Below are 20,073 nucleotides of genomic sequence, written 5' to 3'. Positions count from 1 at the left end.
ACCTGGGTTCGATCCCTGGGTTGTGAAGATCCTCTGGAGGAGGCATGGCAGTCCACTCCAGTATTCTTGCCTGGAGAGTCCCCGTGGACAGAGGAGCCTGGGGTGTACAGTCCATGACGTTGCAGAGAGTTGGATATGACTGAACAATTAAGCACAGCAATAAATAGTGGTTTTAATTTTCATTTGGAGAAGGCATTGTGTCTCCTGAATTGTTTCTTAGCTAGATCCATTGAGCTTCCAGGGTTCCTGGAAATGTGGACCCGGTTGTCAGTGGGGCATGGAGAAGCCAGTGCATTGATGCTGTGTGATGGGCCTGCTGTGCTGGATTGAGGCTGGTGCTAAGACAGAGGTCACATTGGTTTCCTTGATCAGCACCCTTTCTTTGGAGGCAGGGTGGGCCGGGCGAGCCCCTCTTGCTACATATTCTGGACCATCTAAAGTGTTGTGTTCTTCATGTAGGTAATAGCTGCAGCCGGAAGTGATGAAAAGTGTCAGCTGGCGATGCAGAGGGGGGCACAGTCCAGCGTGAACTACAGTTGGGGCAGCCTTAAGGAGGCAGTGGGGAAGCTGGTGGGCAGTGGCGGGGTGAACGTGGTCATTGACATGGTGGGAGGAGACGTCTTCCTGGAGGCTCTCCGCAGGTAGGTGAAGTGGTCCTCCTGGGTGGGCTAGGCCAGGGGCTCTGCTGAAACCTTTCCAGACCTTTGGCTTCCTTCTGACCTTGCTGCTTTCTTGTTTTTGCTGCTCACTTTTCCTGCAGGCACTGGCATCAACGGGAACAGCTGAGTGGGTGGGTGAAAAGGAATAGAAGCGGAGGGAAAATCAGGAAATGCTTAAATTTAGCAAAAACAAAATAACCAACTGGAAAATATCCAAAAAAATAAAATAACCACAGACTCTCTAGTTGGCAATATCAAATGCTTTAGAAATTATACATGTGTTAAATTCAGCTCTGCCTGCACCCACTAGCTACTTTATATACATGATATGGGTGATTCTTTTTTTTTTAATTAAACTTTTTATTTTGCATTGGACTATAGCTGATTAGCAATGTGATAGTTTCAGGTGGATGGCAAAGGATCTCAGCCATATATATGCATGTATCCATTCTCCCCCAAACTCTCCTCTGGGTAATTCTTGAGGAGATCATTGTTTGGATGTTACAATTACTGGGGTGGCAGACCCCCAGTTCACTACGCATCAAGGGAGAGTCTCTTGATCTGACTGGTTTCCAAAGCTACCACCAGTATAGGTGTCTTCTTGACTTGTTTTATATAAAGAAAAAAAAATCACTGGACATTTCATGGGACTGTTGTATCTATACTAATTCTCATTCTGTTTCAACCAGGAAGTCTGCAGTGCTCTGATAATATTAGCTTCATTTCTCATGTCATCCTGCAAGCATAGTTTTGTGTTTTATCTTAGTTTAAAGGAGAAGAAGCAGAGAGAGCAGCTTGCCCACAGAAGGGATCCGTGTAGTCCCCTTACAAGACTGGTTAGTTCCTCTGGCTCCCTACTCTCTTTCTTGCTTATGGCTTATTTTTATCTTTTCCTACTGAGAAATCCAAACTGGTGCAGAATGGTTCCCCCCTGCCAGTTTGCAAGGTCAAGAGGAATTCCCAACTGGGGATTTAATGCATGTTGCTTTTTTTTTGTTAATTGTTGTAAAATACAGGTAACCTAGTACTTAACATTTTAACCATGTTAAGTGTACAATTAAACTTGTTCACAATATTATGTAACCATCTCCAGTACAAACTCTGTACCCATTAAACAACTGCCCGCCAACTCCCATAAGCTCTATTCTATTTTCTGCCCCTCTTAATTACTGTCCATTGCTTTTTCTTCCCTCATATTTTTTATTGTGGTAAAAAGTATATAACAAAAGGCTTGCTATATTAACTGCTGTAAATTGTGTAGTTCAGTGGTGTTAAATATATTTACATTGTGAAACAGGTCTTCATGACTTTTTCTTCTTGCAAACCTGAAATTCTGTACCCATTAAACAACCCTCTTCTCCCTTTCTTCCCAGCCCTTGGTAATCACTATTCTTCTTTGTTTCTATGAATTTGACTACTTTAGATACCCCAAATAAGCAGAATAATACAATATTCATTCATACAATAATACAATATTCTGTAAGTGGCTTGTTTCACTTACCGTAATGACCTTAAGGTTCATCCATGTCTTAACATGGGACAGAATTTCCTTCCTTTTTAAGGCTAAATAATATTCTACTGTATGTATATAACAACTTCTGTTTACCAATCCATCAGTGGATGGACATTTGGATTGTTTCCACCTCTTGGCTTTTATAGATAGTGATACTGTAAACTTGGCTCTTCAAATACCTCTTCAAGACTCTGCTTTCAGTTCTTTTGGATATAGACTCAGAAGTGAGATTGCTAGGTTATATGGTAGTTCTAGTTTTAAGTTTTTGAGGAACCTCCATGCTGTTTTCCATAGCATTTGCACCATTTTACAATCTCACCAATGTTCCTTGAGGGGTCCATTTCTCTAAATCCTTGCTAACACTTACTTTCTATTTTATTTTTAGTAGTAGCCATCCTAATGGCTGTGAATGTGCATTGTCTTTTATAATCTTTTTTTCACCCCTTTTCCCCTCAGCCTGGCATTTGAGGGCAGGATCGTGGTGGTAGGTTTTGCTGGAGGAACCATTGCTTCTGTACCAGCCAATCTTCTGCTCCTGAAGAATGTTACTGTCATGGGGCTGTACTGGGGCAGATACCGGCACCAGAACTTTCCCATCTTCTCCAGAAGCCTGTCCTCAGCACTTCAGTACTGCCAGGAAGGGCGCATCCAGCCACACATTGGAGAGGTTTTTAAACTGGAAGAGGTGAGATGCTCTTGTGTTCAGTTGTTCAGTCGTGTTTGACCCCCTTGGACTATAGCCCGCCAGGCTCTTCTGTCCATGAAATTTTCCAGGCAAGAATACTGGTATAGGGTGCCATCTTCTCCTCCAGGGGATCGTCCTGATCCAGCAACTGAACCCACGTCTCTTGTGTCTCCTGCATTGGCAGGTGATTCTTTACCACTGCGCCACCTGGGAAACCCCTGAGATACTCTTAAGGGATGTGATATAGCTAGTCAGTCAGTTCAGTTGCTCAGTCATGTCCAGCTGTTTGTGACCCCATGGACTGCAGCATGCCAGGCTTCCTTGTCCATCACCAACTCCCAGAGCTTGCTCAAACGTATGTCCATCAAGTCGGTGTTACCATCCAGCCATCTCATCCTCTGTCGTCCCCTTCTCCTCCTGCCTTCAATCTTTCCCAGTGATATAGCTAAGGCCAGGAAATAATGTGTCAAACTACGGGATAGTTTCTCTCTACATGCATGTGTGCTAAGTCACTTCAGTCGTGTCTGACTCTTTGAGACCCTATGGACTGTAGCCTACTGGGCTCCTCTGTCCATGGGATTCTCCAGGCAAGAATACTGGAGTGGGTTGCCGTGCCCTCCTCCAGGGGGTGGATATTCCCAACTGAGGGATCATACCCCGGTCTTGTGCATTGCAGGCAGATTCTTTACCACCTGAGCCACCTGGGAAGCCCCAGTTTCTCTCTAGATACTATAAATCTTCCTTATATGAAATTAAAGGGTGAAAACACAATGGGGTCTCACAAGTTAAAGGGTCATAGGATTTCTCTCTGTCTTGTAGGTTGTATAGTTGTATACTCAGGCTTAGTAAGTCAGAGGGAAACTGAAACTGTGAAGGCCATGAAGGAGCTGGATTTTGAAGGCTCTGTCTACATCACTGGTGTCTTAAACAGAGGGTTGTGATAGTACTTTAGAAAATGATTTACTGGTGTTGATATGAACTCTGAACTGCACAGCATACAAGTTTAAAAAGGAAGCCCTTCATTTGACCTTTGGTTTTAGAATACAGACTCTTTTAAAGTACAACCAGATGATCTAAGCTGGAGTTCTGTGAACAGAACACCAAATCATGCTCGGTATCATATGACTATAATTCATCCATTAGTCACTGTAGTTAATTTTGTTGGCTATTCAAGCCCTTTTATCATTCCTTCACAGTCCCATTAATGTGGCTTAAACGTCCTCTAAAGTGTAATTATGTGCATGCATATGCAATGTTGTTGTAAATGCAAATCTGTTAGACATTTACTGTGAAGGGATGTTTTTTTTTTTGGACAATGCTGCATGACTTGTGGAACTTTAGCTCCCCAGCCAGGGATCGAACCTGGTCCCTGGCAGTGAAAGTGCTGAGTCCACTGGACTACCAGGGGATTCATGGAGTTGGTTTTTTTTTTCCTTAATATGTTTTACTCTTCAAAAGACTGTTTTGGTAACTCTAGTCAGCCACTGGTGGAGGCGATGTTTTGTTCATATGCAGATTGTGGAGCCCAAGCTGCCAGGTTTCATTCTCTCCAGCCTTCCATTTTTGTGTTCTTCCTATGATGAGATGAGACACATTCTTCTCAAACGTAGTTTACTTTCTTCCTCATCTTTTTGGTATGTCAGTCAAGAAGGTAATGTTCAGTGGTAAAAAGAGAACCTGATTGGCCATCAGAAAACTGGTTGGATTCTGTTTCCAGCTTTGTCCCCATCTATTTGCAATTTTGTGGAAGTCCCCTCACCTTTCTGATCTTCACTTTCCACATCTGTAAAGTTGATAAGTAGGCATTCCCTTGTGGTCCAGTGGTTAGGATTCGGTGCTTTCACTGCTGGGGCCCAGGTTCAATCCCTGGTCGGGGAGCTAAGATCCCATGAGCCACATGACATGGCCAAAAAAATGTTGGGGGATAGTATGTGTAGCTTTCAGTTTATATTTCTGAGCCACATTCTGAATGAGGGTGAGCTGCTTGGTGCTGGGGCTCCATCTCTGCTGGGACCTCAGTGAAGTGAAGTGAAAGTGAAAGTCGCTCAGTTGTGTCTGACTCGTTGTAACCCCATACAGTCCATGGAATTCTCCAGGCCAGAATACTGGAGTGGGTAGCCTTTGCCTTCTTAAGGGGATCTTCCTAACCCAGGGATTGAACCCAGGTCTCCCACATTGCAGGCGGATTCTTTACCAGCTGAGCCACAAGGGAAGCCCAAGAATACTGGAGTAGGTAGGCTATCCCTTCTCCAGTGGATCTTCCCAAACCAGGAATCCAATGGGGGTCTCCTGCATTGCATACAGATTCTTTACCAACTGAGCTATCAGGGAAGCCCCGGGACCTCAGTACTGCATGTTTTATTTCTTGTGTTCATGCTTTTCTTTTCAGAAAAGGTTTTGTGGCTTAAAAACTTGAAAACCATCAGTTTAGAGAATTTCTGTGTCCCTTTCCTCCTATATTATGTGACTCATAAACTGAAGTTTGCTTTACCTGAGGCTCACATACACCTGTTGATAGAATAAAAGAATAGTCAGGCAGTACCCAAGTGGAAACATGTGCTAGTTTTAGCTGTTACTTCTCTCCTTTGACGCGTTCTAGGTACTGCTCAGACATGAAAGAAAGCTAGAGGTGGATTATTGTTTAAATTACCCACATTGAAGTTCACCCTTCTCTTAAACACAGATTAACTAACTATTAACAGTTCTCAGCTTTAATTTGCCTTCCTTTGCAATGAGGACTCTGCATATAGGATTTTTCTAGTTCTTTCCACTCTGCTGACTTTTCTGTTAGTAACTGTTCTCTGAGGCCATGTTCCCTAACACATTTCAAGCATCTCATTCACACTCTGTCCATCTACTATTTCTCCCCTTTCTTCTTCTTTCAGTATGCAAGCTATTTAGAATAATAGTAGTAATGGCAGCTCACAGACAGTAGGTGTTTATTATGGGTCAAGAACTGTGCTAAGCACTTTACAGGCATTTTCTAATCAATCTTCACAACAAACCTTTGAAATATGAACAGTCTTTTATCACGTTACAGATGAAGAAATCAAGACATGTAAATGGTAAGAAGCCTGTCTGATGACATGTAGTGATGACATGTAGTAATGACAGACCTGGAATCTAGTTCAGGTGTGTCTCTGACTCTGGAATCAGAGCTCCTTAAGGTAAGGTCAAACTCTGTCCTTAAATCAGAATGTTTATTTTTAGAAACCGTATCCTAGAGTAAGGAGTTTATCCATCTGTCATGGAGGCATCTATGTGAACAAACTAATTGTTAAAGTGACCAGGGGTCTTGAATTTTTAAAATGAAGATTAAATGAAATTATAATTAATTTCACTAAACTTTAAAGCCTGGGTAATAACATTTTTTTCATGTAAATCAGTTAACATATTGGACACATTTGTCAGAACCTGCTTGGACTTGGAAAATGACCATTGTATTTGTATTTCTATAATACCAGAGATATCGGTGCTTCCCATCTTATATTTCCCCCTGAATATGTAGAGTATTGGTTTGACCTTGATAGTTGATGTTAATTTTGTTACTGGCCAGAGTTCTTGTACTTCTTAATCAATAGAAGTTGATAAGAGGCCAGAGGAAGAAATCAGGCAAGGCTTTGCAGAGACAGCAAAAAAAGAAGTAGTTTCCCTTGCTCACTCCCTGAAGTGGGGCAAACTGGTCCCTCAAATGGGGTGAGGGTAGGGGTAGAACCATGGGTCAGGCCGGAGAGGGGCTTAGGTGGTCTGCCCACCCCCTTGGTGGTGCCGTTTGCAGGGATCATGCCACAGCCCCCTGCTTTTGCCCCCAACGCCTCAGAAGTGGCAGGTAGGTTTTTCGCCTTTTTGTATCATGTTGTTCATGATTTGCCCCAACTGCACAAGTGTGCAGTTACTTTATTTTTTAAAAGAATATTTGCCTGCTCTGTGTCTTAGTTGTGTCACACAGGATCTTTTGTTGCGGCATGCAGGTTCTTTAGTTACAGCATGTGAACACTTACTGCGATATGCAAATTCTTAGCTGAAGCATGCAAGATCTTTAAGTTGCAGTATGTGAGATCTAGTTCCTTGACCAGGAATTGAACTTGAACCCCCTGCATTGGGAGCAGGGAGTCTTAACCACTAGAGCACCAGGGAAGTGCCCATGCAGTTATTTTTAGTCCCTTCCAGTTTCTTTGTGTCCTGTTGCTCCAGGGGATGTTTGTCCAAGTGTAAGCACTGCAGCAAAGGGTCCCAGCTTCTAGTCTGTTTCAACATGATCACACACTTTGTATCACAACCTTTGTAGTAGGCGTCAGGTGTGCGCTTCTGTAACCCTCTGTGCTTCTCCTTTATCTACTTGTAGTTACTGGTTCCGTGCTTGTCATTCCCAGAGTCCATAGACTCCGTGGAGGCAGGGGCCACGTGCTGCTGCACCCCTGTGCCTCCGGATTCTGCCAGGTACCCAGTCTCTGTCGGATGAATGACTGAGATTATGGGGCTCTAGGGTCAGACCACCAGAACTCACACCCTGGCAGTGTGACTTAACTGGCTGTGTGACTTACATCTTTGTGATTTAGTTCCCTCATCTCTTGGGAGGGCAGTAACATACCCAACTGTTGCAGGAAGAGGGGCCCCTTCTAGGGCCCAAAAGTGGGCTCTTGCCTAACACTCAGAAATTCATTGTCTGAGGAGATACAGGTGCTGACAAAACAAGAGACTTTATTGGGAAAGGGTGCCTAGATGGAGAGCAGGAGGATAAGGGAACCTAGAAGAAATGCTTTGCCACATGGCTTGCAGTCTTGGGTTTTTTGGTGATGGGATTAGTTTCCCGGTTATCTCTGGCCAATCATTCTGACTCTGGGTCCTTCCTGGTGGTGCATACATTGCTCAGCCAAGATGGATGTCAGGGAGGAGGATTCTGGGAGGTCGTAGGACACGTGGAGTCTCCTTTTGACCTTTCCCGGATCCTTCCAGTGGGTGGTGGCTTGTTAGTTCCATGTTCCTTACCAGGACTTCCTGTTGTAAAATAACTCACACAAATGGTTACTACATTTGGTACTACCTGGCCAGGGTGGGCGGTTGCAGTCAGTGTTTCCCCTGACACAGTCTCCTAGGGTTGACGATTAAATAAGATAATACACATAAAAGCGCATAACAAACATGTTTAAAGGAAAATGTGTAGTCATTATAAAATAACAGAGTTGACCTTTTTCAGTCTCTGAACTCTAACACTTTGCACTGACACTGTGCATGATAAGTCGCTTCAGTTGTGTCCGACTCTTTGCGACCCTATGGACTGTAGGTCTCCCCTCTCCATGGGATTCTCCAGGAAGAATACTGCCATGCTCTTCTCCAGGGGACCTTCCCAACCTAGGGATCAAACCAGCGTCTCTTCTATGTCTCCTGCATTGGCAAACAGGTTCTTTACCACTAGCGCCACCTGGGAAGCCTGTTGACACTTTAGAGGGCAGGTTAGAGACACAGTCTCCAGATTTTGAATTTTTACTAGAATTTGTTGTTTTCTGAACTGTTATGTCTGTACCATGATGCGTGGATCATGAATTAGCACTGTGCTCAGAGGGTGGCGTTATTTGGATGTGCTGGGTTTGTTTTCTGTAGGGAGCCACCCACACACATCTCAACCTGACACAGTACTTACACCTCACGGATCTGAACTTGTTATTATGTGAAGGTTGGGTGAGATCACCCCGTGAACAGATTTAATGGGTAGAAATTGAGGTTTCCTCAGCGTATCTGTGGAATATTCTAAAGAATTAAATTACTCTGTTTTGATAGAATGCATATTATTTTAGTCCATTGCTCTAGACCCAGTTTATGGGCCCCTCACATCAGCCAGCCCACCTGCCCTAGGCCTTGGCCACTTATCACACTTCTCTTTTCCCCACAACGATGCAGCCCAGGGCCCATTCCTAGGGTCTGTCCCCTGACGCTGTTGACTGTCTCATACTTTCCCTAAGTATAGGGCTGATCTTAGGCAAAGTCACTGCTTTGTTCATCAGGGAGCTGCTGAAGCTCTAGCTTCTCCAGAAACCAGATACGGGGCTCTGGGTAACACTGTCCAGAAGTGTGGGGGAACTCCTCCCAACTGGGCAAGCTGGGACAAGTGAGAGACTGGGGATAAATCTCTTGCCTTTTCTCTTTTCCCGATGGCTGTTTCTATGTGCCTTGGGTCCTATACCGCCTCTCTGGAGAGGCCCCATGTGGACAACAGCCAGCTGCCCCCCTGAAGCTATGAGCAGTTCAGGATTGGTAACACTCATCTTGTGCTTCCTCTTCCTCCTTCCTTGATTCACCCCACTTTCCCTCATCCTGCCCCGCTAGCACTGCAGTGTAGCACTAGGACATATGTTTTCATCAGGCCATATTTTCTAGGGAACCCAGACTGACACTTAATATTGAAAATTTATTTTTGTGTTTAATAATATATGGCTTGACTTTTTTTTTAAAGTCAGATTTATTGAGGTATAACTGCATATTCAAATATAAAATTTGCATATTCAAAATTCTCCAAGTCAGACTTCAAACGTATGTGAACCATGAACTTCCAGATGTTCAAGCTGGATTTAGAAAAGGCAGAGGAACAGAGATCAAATCGCCAACACCTGTTGGATCATTAAAAAGCAAGAGAGTTCCATAAAAACATCTACTTCTGCTTTATTGACTACGCCAAAGCCTTGACTGTGTAGATCACAACAAACTGTGGGAAATTCTTAAAGAGATGGGAATACCAGACCACCTTAACTGCTGCCTGAGAAGTCTGTATGCAGGTCAAGAAGCAACAGTTAGAACCATACATGGAACAATGGACTGATTCCAAATTGGGAAAGAAGCATGTCAAGGCTGTATATTGCCACCCTGATTATTTAACTTATATGCAGAGTACATCATGAGAAATGCCAGGCTGGATGAAGCACAAGCTGGAATCAAGGTTGCCAGGAGAAATACCAATAACCTTAGATATGCAGATGATATCACCCTCATGGCAGAAAGCGAAGAAGAACTAAAGAGCCTCTTGATGAAAATGAAAGAGGAGAGTGAAAAAGTTAGCTTAAAACTCAACATTCAAAAAACTAAGATCATGGCATCCGGTCCCATCATTTCATGGCAAATAGATGGGGAAACAATGGAAACAGTGAGAGACTTTATTTTGGGGGGTTCCAAAATCACTGCAGATGGTGACTGCCACCATGAAATTAAAAGATGCTTGCTCCTTGGAAGAAAAGCTATGACCAACCTAGACAGCATATTAAAAAGCAGAGACATTACTTTGCCAACAAAGGTCCATCTCATTAAAGCTATGGTTTTTCCAGTAGTCATGTATGGATGTGAGAGTTGGATTGTAAAGAAAGCTGAGTGCTGAAGAATTGATGCTTTTGAACTATGGTGTTGGAGAAGACTCTTGAGAGTCCCTTGCACTGCAAGGAGATCCAACCAGTTTATCCTAAAGGAAATCAGTCCTGAATATTCATTGGAAGGACTGATGCTGAAGCTGAAGCTCCAATACTTTGGCCACCTGATGCGAAGAACTGACTCATTTGAAAAGACCTGGATGCTGGGAAAGATTGAAGGTGGAGGAGAAGGGGTCGACAGAGGGTGAGATGGTTGGATGGCATCACCGACTTGATGGACAGAGTTTGAGTAAACTCTGGGAGTTGGGGATGGACAGGGATGCCTGGCGTGATGCAGTCCATGGGGTCGCAAAGAGTCAGACACAACTGAACAACTGAACTGAACTGAACATTTTAATTTACTTTATGACTGAGATTTCTAGGTCATGTGGTGTTATGCTTAACCTTTTTTTTAAAATTTAAACATTTAATTGGCTTTATTTATTGAGCAGCAGACCCCCCACCTGCCCCTCCCCAGTCTCCAGTGGTGGCTAGATAACATCATTAGATAAGAATACCAATTTAAGACTCTGATAGAGAACAGAACATCCCCCCATTTGGGGAAGAGGTGAGGAGGAATGGATTGGGAGTTTGAGATAAGTAGATGCAAACTGTTATATATAGAATGGATAAACAACAAGGTTCTGATATATATATGTGTATATATATATGTGTGTATATATACACACACACAGGGAACTACATTCAATATTCTGTAATAAACCATAATGGAAAAAATAAAAAAAAATATATTTAAGTGAATGGGGGCTTCTCAGGTGGTACTAGTGTTAATAGAATCCGGCTGCCAATGCAGGAGACATAAGTGACACAGGTTCGATCCCTGGGTTGGGAAGATCCCCTGGAGAAGGAAATGGCAACCCTCTCCAGTGTTCTTGCCTGGAGAATCCCATGGACAGAGGAGACTTGTGAGCTATATAGTCCATAGGGTTGCAAAGAATTGGACATGACTGAAGCGACTTAGCAGGCATGCATAACTGAGTCACTTTGTTGTACACCAGAAACTAACATGTTGTAAATCAACTATATCTCAATTAAGGAAAAAAAAAGAACTTTAGTTTAAAAGCAATCTATGAAGAATTCGAAATATAACAGATGTTTATGCTCCTCAAGGAAGGGCAAGCTAGACAAATCAGTAGTTTGCTCTCTATACCTCAGCTATTGAGAAGCAATTCTGTTACAGGCTCTACAGCCCATGATTTTGAAGGCAAGGTTGCTACTATTGCATTTCTTTCAAAGCCCATAGTACATAGATTTTCTTTCTTTTGGTATATTCTGGATTAGAAACTGGTGCTTCAGTATACAGCCTTCCCAGGTGGCTCAGTGGTAAAGAATCTGCCTGCCAATGCAGGAGACTTGGGTTCAATTCCTGGATTGGGAAGATCCCCTGGAGAAGGAAATGGCAACGACTGTCTGTGTGAACATGTCAGTACAAGCATTGTACTGGTCTGATACTATATGTTTACCTTTTAATAACTATCAAACTGTTTATCCCAGTGGTTGTAATATTTGGCATGTCCCCCAACAATGTAGGAACGTTGCTTTGCACCTGCCAGAACTTAGTGTTGTCAGCTCTTGTCTTTAATTCTAGCCATTCAGTAGATGTGTAGTGGTATTTGATTCTGGGTTTAATTTGCAATTCTCTAGTGAATAGTGATCCTGAGTATCTTTTCATATGCTCCTTTGCCAGCTGTATCTTTTCTGGTGAAATGCACTGACTGACTTGTAAAAGAAGATTTGGATTCGCTTCTATCAGAGCAGTGGTCTGATAAATATAATTCAACTATGACAGTGTATTACTGACTAAACATTTCTACCTTTTAAAAACAATCCCACTCAGTCCCTGATATACTTACTCATTCATGAGTTTGTTTTATTCATCAAATGTTCACTGGGTACATTCTGTAAGCCTTAAGGAATTTTTTCTTTTTTTTTTTTTAAGTTGGGACAGTCTCAGGACAGTGCTTGTTTGGAGGAAGAGCTGCTTTCTAATGGGAAACATGAATCAGCATAATGTATTTAGGGAACTCTAGGTTACTCTGATTGGGGCTTCCCAGATGGTGCTAGTGGTAAAGAACTCGCCTGCCAATGCAGGAGACTTAAGAGACCTGGGTTCCATCCCTGAGTCAGGAAGATCCCCTGAAGGAAGGCATGGCTGCCCACTCCAGTATTCTTGCCTGGAGAATCCCATGGACAGAGAAGCCTGGCAGGCTACAGTCCATAGGGTTACACAGAGTTGGACACAACTGAAGTGACTTAGCACAAACATACACATACAGGTTACTCTGATTACTCCTGTCTGATGATCTAATTAAAAATTCCAACAGCAGAACCTAAAACAGGTTCTCACCCTGCCCCTACATTCCAGGTTTCTTGTCTCCAGAGACAAATGTAATTGACTTCAGCCCCTGCAGGGCAGAGAACCGGGGTTCTGGGTTCTCAGTCTGTGTATCTCTCTAGACATCAGTATGGAGCAGCCTTTCTGTGACATAGCCTGTAGAATACAGAAGAGGTGGTGGAGGGAGGATGTCCCCAGCTATCTGAATTATCTATCAAAAGACTGGTCTAAAGCCATGTGCTTTACTTCCTAGTCTCTGACTGAGAGTCTTATCACTCATTAAATATCTAGTTTCAACACCACCAGTTGTCTATCTTCCCAGTCCAGCTAGCAATTGAAAGGTAGAAAGGGACAGAGCTGGGTTATTTTTAGAAGCAGCTGTCACAACAGAGGTAGCATCTGGACATAGAGTTAACAGAGCGTCTAAAAAACAAAAGGCAGAATAATGGATATTCAGAAATACGAGATTCCCAAGTCATGGAACAAAAAGGTTCTATTTCCTTCTGTCCCCCATATTATCTTTTAAAGAAGTTAGATATATGTGCTACATTTTTATAAAGGTTTATATGTAGATTGATTAAAAATAAGTTTTAACATTTGAAGGGACAGCTTTCTTTTTATGTTAACATTCATTTGCAGAGGATTCCTCACGTCTCTAGGATGCCAGGTAAAGAGAAATACCACTCTGTCCAATTATGTTTGTTTCCCCAAGTATTTTCTGTTGTTGGCCTGTGACAGATCTCCGGGAACAAGAAACTTCTAACTGACAGGGAGAGTGATGCAGCTGTGAGTCACCTGGAGATGTACCTTTGAGTTATCGACAGGGTGAAGATGAGTGTTTCAGACATCTGTCTTAGACATCTCCCACCTCTTCTGAATGCATCTAAATCTGCATGGATTGGGAAGGTCTCTGTAAGGCACAAAGCCCTGAAAGACAGATGTTCTTGAGAAACCAGGGATTTCATGCTGTGGAGAGATTGCCACTTTTGATTTGCTTCTGTGCTTATTTTTATTTAGTTATTTTTCTTATGCTTTTGGGGGAGGACTTCAAGAGGAAAGGCTTGGTTAATCAAAATCCTCTTTCAAAGCACGTTTTCATTGTTGGACCACACAAGGCCCCTCTTTGGCTTTTATGTCTGTATATTCATGGCTGTCTCTATTTACTTGCTCCCTTTATCTTCCTTTCCTCCCCTCAGAGTCAGTCTTTATAATGTGTTTGATGCTTATCTTTGGATTTATATTTCTCTGTAAAACATACAGAATCATTTTGTGTACTAATTTATTTCAAGTGATGTAAATGTGCGGTAGATCTTACTCTGTTTTTTATTTTTTCATGCAGTGCCATCTTTAAAAAAAAAATTGATTTATTTGGCTGCTTCAGGTCTTAGTTGTGGCCCTTGGGGTCTTTGATCTTCTTGCGGCATGTGGGCTCTAGTTTCCTGACCAGAGATCGAATCTGGGCCCCCTGCATTGGGAAGTGTAGTCTTAGCTACTGGACCACCAGGGAAGTCCCAGTTCTGTCTGTTTAAGATCCCCTCACATTGCTGTTCCTATATCCAGTTCGTTACCCTTCACTGCTATGTAATAGTCTGCGCATGTACCATGGTTTACAGATCCCTTCCCTAAAGGTAAAATTGATGTGATTGCCTGCCCCTGTGATTGGTGCTGTAATGAACAGTCTCATGGGTGACTGTTAGGACTTGTGCAAGTGTTGCTGTGGGAGTATTTTCCCAGGAATAGGGTAGTTGGGTCATGGGATGCCTATTTCATCTGACTGCCAACTGTTCTTCAGAATGACTTACTCTGTCTACGCCTCTACCAGCAATGCATGAGAATATTTTTATTTATTTACCACCCGTCGGTATATAGCATGGTGGCTCAGCTGGTAAAGAATCCACCCACAATGCGGGAGACCTTGGTTTCGATCCCTGGGTTGGGAAGATCCACTGGAGAAGGGAAAGGCTATCCACTCCAGTATAATGGCCTGGAGAATTCCATGGACTGTATAGTCCATGGGGTTGTGAAGAGTTGAGCATGACTGAGCAACTTTCACTTTCTTTCCAGCTTTCTGATTGTTTATTCAAATTGATACACATAAAGTGGTATTTTACCATTTTAATTTGCATTTCCCTGGTTTCTAACTAATTTAAGTATCTTCTTGTATATTTGCTAGCCGTTCAGGTCTTCAATTCTTTGAACTGTAATTTAAGCCCTTTGGAAGTTTTCTATGTGGGTTTTCTCTTTCTTACTAATTTGTAAAAGTTCCTGTTTGACCTATGGTTCTCAAACTTTAACGTGCACAGGAATCATGTTAAGATACACATTATAATTCAGTAAGAGTGGGGTGGGACTTAAGGCTGTGCATTTCTAATAAGCTCCCAGATGATGCAGAAGCCTGTGGTCCTGAACCACAATGCGATTAACAAGGTTCTACATGTTAGTTTGGGGGCTTCCCAGGTGGCTCAGTGGTAAGGAATCCACCTACCAACGCAGAAGACGTGGGTTCAATTCCTGGGTCGGGAAGATCCCCTGGAGAAGGAAACAGCAACCTGCTCCACTTTTCTTGCCTGAGAAATCCCATGGACAGAGGAGCCTGGTGGGCTACAGTCCCTGGAGTTGCAAAAGAATTGACTCGACCTAGCAACTAAAACAACAATGTTAGTTTGAGGCTTTGAGAAAATCTGTACTTCCAAAGTTGTCAAGTGTATGTCAGCTTTGTTTGGATTTAATATAATCAAACACATCAGTGTTTTGCCTTGTGATTAGTGCTATTTGGGAGCTATTTAATAAGTCCTTTGTCATCCTTGGTTCACAGTGATTTTTTTCTCTATTTTTCTTTTTTAACTTTGTACTTTCATTTCATATTTAAGGATTTAAATCCATTTGAAGTTACCTTTGTATTAGGTATAAATTAGGTAATCAATTTTAATTTTTCTCCTTATAATGAGCTTGCTTTCTCAGACTCAGTAGTTCATTGTTTCTCTATTGATTTGTGATACTACTTTTGTCTTATTTTAAGTTCCCAGGTACACATGTGTGTGTCTGCTCTCTGCTTTCTATTCTGTTTCCTTGGTTCACATGTTTATTTCTATAAGAGTATTGCACTGTTTTATATTTATAGCTTTGAAGTATGTTTCAGTATCTGGAAGAGTAACCCTTCCACCTGTTCTTCTTTTTCAAACATGACTTAAGATATTTGTGAATCTTTATCCTTTTAGAGAAATTTTGAAATAAATTTCTTAAATTCCTCAAAACTCTAGCTGAACTTTTGAATGGAATTGTGTTGACTTCAGAGATTAATTTGGGGGAGTAGTGATAGTTTTACAGTTTTAAGTTTTCTCATTTGTAAACAGAGATATTTTGCTATTAATTCAGATCTTTCATGTTTGTAAATAGAATTTAAAGTTTTTCTCCTTAAAGTCTTCTGGATTGCCTGAGTTATGTTAATTACAAGTACTTTTCATTTTTGTCATTTTTGTCACTCTTGAGAACAATATTTTCTGTTATGTTTTCCAGTTGATTATTTCTGATATAGAGAAATATTAATAATTTTTGTAAGTTGATCTTATATCTTGTAAGTTTCCTCCATGTCTTTTCATGACTTGATAGCTCATTTGTTTTTATCACTGAATAATATTACATGGTATGGATATACTATAGCTTGTTTGCCCATTCACCTACAGAGGGACATCTTGGTTGCTCTCAAGTTTTGGCAAATATGAACAAAGCTGCTATAAACACTCTTGTGTAGGTTTTTGTGTAGATATAAGTTTTCACCTCATTTGGGTAAATACTTAGGAACACAATTACTGGATCATATAGTAAGAATATGTTTAGTTTTATAAGAAACTGCTGAACTATCTTCCAAAATAGTTGTATCATTTTGCATTCCTACCAACAATGAAAGAAAGTTGCCATTACTCCACATCGTTATCAGAATTTGATGCTGTTAGTTTTGAATTTTAGACACTCCAACAGTTGTGTAGTAGTATCTCACTGTTGTTTTAATTCTCTAATGACATATGATGAACATCTTTCATAGGCTTATTTACTGTTTATATGTCTTCTTTAGTAAAATGTGTGCCTAGACCTTTTGCACATTCATAAATGGGGTTGTTTGTTTTTTTATTGCTGAGGTTTAAGAATTCTTTGTGTATTTTAGATTAAAGTTCTTTATCAGATATATATATTTTGCAAATAGTTTTCTCCCAGGCTGTGTTTTATATTTTTATTCTTTGAAGTGTCTTTTGCAGAGCAGCAGTTTTTAGTTTTAATAATGTCCGACTTACCAATTTTTAAAAACTTAATTAATTTTATTTATTTATTGGGTCTTTGTTGCTGTTTGAGGACTTTCTCTAGTTGTAAAGGGTTGGGGAGCTACTCTCTAGTTGCAGTGCAGGGACATCTCATTGTGGTAACTTCTCTTGTTTCAGAGTATGGGCTCTAGTAGCTCTAGTTGGAGCTGACAGACTCTAGAGCTTGGGCTCAGTAGTTGTGGCACGCAGGCTTAGTTGCTCCACGGCATGTGGAATCTTCCCAGACCAGGGATTGAACCTGTATCCCCTGCATGGGCAGGCAGATTCTTATCTACTGTACCATCAGGGAAGTTCTACCAATTTTTATTTTCTTAGATTATGCTTTGATGTTATATTAAAAAAACTCATTGCCAAGCATAAGGTGCCTTAGATTTTTTTTCCCCTTGTTTTCTTCTGGAAGTTTTATAGTTTTGCTCTTTACATTTATGAGTTAAGTTGGTGAAAGACATAAGGACAGTGTCTTAATTAATTTTTTTTGGCATTGTATGTTCAGTTGTTCTAGCACCATTTTTTTTTTTTTTAAAGAGTATTCTTCCTCCATTGAATTGCTTTTGCTCCTTTGTCAAAGATCAGCTGACTATATTTGTGTGGGTCTACTTTTGGGTTCTGTAATAGTTCCATTGACCTGTTTGTTTATTCTTACACCAGTGTCACAATCTTGATTACTGTGGCTAGTTTTTAATTTATGTTTTATATCTTTGTACTTCTAAAAAAGGATTTCAGAGAGATTGTAATTTCAGTTACACTGAAAACAAGGTAATTTAAATAGAAAGAAAAAAATGTAAAAAATTACATTATTGATCCTTCTGGCAGTGGCTCCATTCTTTTCAAAAGCTAGAATATTCAGAAATATTACAGTAGAGTATGGACAGACCTGAAGACTTTTTACCTGATGTTATTTATCTGATAATGTTAAAAATTATAGTTTAGACAGAAAAATTCTGAGGTTAGATTATCCTTATTGTTTTCCTGTGAGTTTGTGATGATCAGTTAGTTAATATTGCATTAGATAGTTACATACATTTTGGTGGAGACATCTTAATACTTTAGCTATTTTAAGAATTGAACCAGCAACAAATCTTTGTTGAAATATGCATAGTTGCAAGTCTGACCACATTTTTTTGGATTTTTTCTTTTTAGGTCAGTGATGCCTTTCTTCATGTCACACAGCGTAAATCCACAGGCAAGATGCTTCTCTCCCTTAAGTAAATTTTCACTTCAGCAAACTCAGCATGTCTAAATCCAAACTCATCATCTTTCCAAAAAAAACCTGATTTCCCTTCCATGTTTTTTTCCATATTACCACATTCCTTATTAATCCAGTTTCAAGATCTTTTAGAGTCATCTTTTATGCTGTTTTCTTATTCCTAGATAGTGTGATCATGTACTTTATTGTCTAGACTTGGACACAGTTGAGATGAAAGGCTGCTATTAGTGATTACACCAGGAGAACAGGTGTCCCAAGATGTATGATCACCTATTCAAATGCATCCATGGCCAAGTTCTGTCATCTCCACCTCTAAGAAGTCTTACACCTCCACATCCTCTTTTCCATTCTGACTAATCATGTCATATCTGCTAATTCCAGTGACCTCCTAACTCACTTTCCTACCTTTCATCTACCCCCTCCCTCTCCATTCCCGTTATATGTTATTGCCTTGGTGACCGTCCCAAAGGGCAGCTACAATGGTGTGTTGTCTCAGGACCCTACAGTGGTTCACCATTGTCGCCATGGTGGCGTTCGGACTCCTTGAGCTGGCATTTCACCATGACCAGGACTTGGCCCCTCTCTGCCTTCCAGCCCACACTGGACGGCAGCACTGGTCTCTCAGCGTATACTGAGACTGCTTGTCTCCACCTTCCTCTTCTCAAGCTGTTTCCTCGTCTCCCTTATCTTTGTTACTCATAAGCCTTCCTGGCCTCCGAGACCCACTTCTGCCACGAGCTTCCCCCTCAGGTGGGTGGCCGTCTCTTCTCTGTCTTTCTGTAGCACCTCCCTCAGTGTGTGTCACACTCTGCCTTGTACCAGCAGGAGTGGCATGCCTAAAGGAGTGAACCCAGGATTCTGAACCCAAGAGGTGGGTTTGAATCTCAGTCTCAGCACATTGGAGGTGGTTACTTAAGGTCTTCAAGCTTTCATTTTCTCCTGAAGAGTGGATGTTATCGTCTCCCCCTCATGAAGTTATTCTGAGCAATACTTGCAGTGATTGGGCAAAGCACCTGGCACACAGTAGGTGGTTAGCACTTGCTAGTTACTTTTACTTCTTTCTTTCTTCCTTTCCCAAGGTAGCATAAGGTCCTAGAGAGCAGGTACCATGTCTGATGCACCTTTGTATCACACACACACCTAGCACAGTGAGTTACCCTTGAACTGAATTGAATTTGAGTGATCTGAAAGTCTTAAGTTGTGGGATTAAGTTAAGAATATGTTACCTTGGGAAGAACCCAAATGTTCACCAACAGACCAATGTATATACATACAATGGAGTACTATTCAACCTTGAAAAAGAAGGAAATTCTGACACATTCAGAACATGGATGGACCTTGAGAACACTGTGCAAATTGAAGTAACCCAGTCCCAAGAGGCCAAATACCATTTAATTCCACTTATGTGAAGTACCTAGAAATGTCAGATTCATAGAAACAGAAAGTAGAATTGTGCTTGCCAGGGCCTAGGGGTGGAGGAAATGGGGAGTTATTGTTTAATGTGTCTAAAGTTCCAGTTTGGGAAGAGGAGAAAATTTTGGAGATGAACAGTGGTGATGGTTGCACAACAACGTAAACATAGTTAATGCCACTGACCTGTACACTTAAAAATGGCTAAAAGGGCAAATTTCATATTGTATGTGTTTTACCAAAATAAAAAATAAAAGAATATATTACCCTCTCATCTAAGTGACTTTATTTATTCAGAGAAGAGAGTAGAGAGTAAGGAGAGTGACTAGCTTAGGTTGAAGGATGCTCCTGTCTCTGCCTGAGTCCTGATCTGTGGGGAGAGGTCCTTTCTTTTTTGGTTATAAACATTGTTCTCCAGTCCTCCTGATCACCGCTCAAAAGGAGGGGAGTAAGATGGGGGCAAAAACACATACCTGATACCACTGGAATGGAGGTACTTCTATTTGTTCTTGCTGAGCTCCAGTTCCAATAAATGT

The 20,073-nt window shown here is 41.4% G+C and overlaps 1 protein-coding gene across 1 annotated transcript in view; it reads left to right on the top strand.

Annotated features, from left to right (window-relative positions):
• Nucleotides 1-19,811, top strand: part of LOC133069340 (quinone oxidoreductase-like protein 2) — a 31,375-nt gene extending 11,564 nt beyond the window's left edge. The window contains exons 8-10 of the mRNA XM_061160788.1: nt 460-641; nt 2,629-2,857; nt 18,061-19,811. Of these exons, the coding sequence (XP_061016771.1) occupies nt 460-641; nt 2,629-2,857; nt 18,061-18,129 (480 nt within the window). The 3' untranslated portion in view covers nt 18,130-19,811. The remainder of the gene's footprint in view (nt 1-459; nt 642-2,628; nt 2,858-18,060) is intronic.
• Nucleotides 19,812-20,073: the final 262 nt, after the last annotated feature.

The sequence above is a fragment of the Dama dama genome, chromosome 14 (assembly GCF_033118175.1).
Source record: "Dama dama isolate Ldn47 chromosome 14, ASM3311817v1, whole genome shotgun sequence".
Classification (NCBI taxonomy): domain Eukaryota; kingdom Metazoa; phylum Chordata; class Mammalia; order Artiodactyla; family Cervidae; genus Dama; species Dama dama.
Note: the sequence above shows the minus strand (reverse complement) of the source record. Positions and strands in the feature narration are given on the sequence as shown.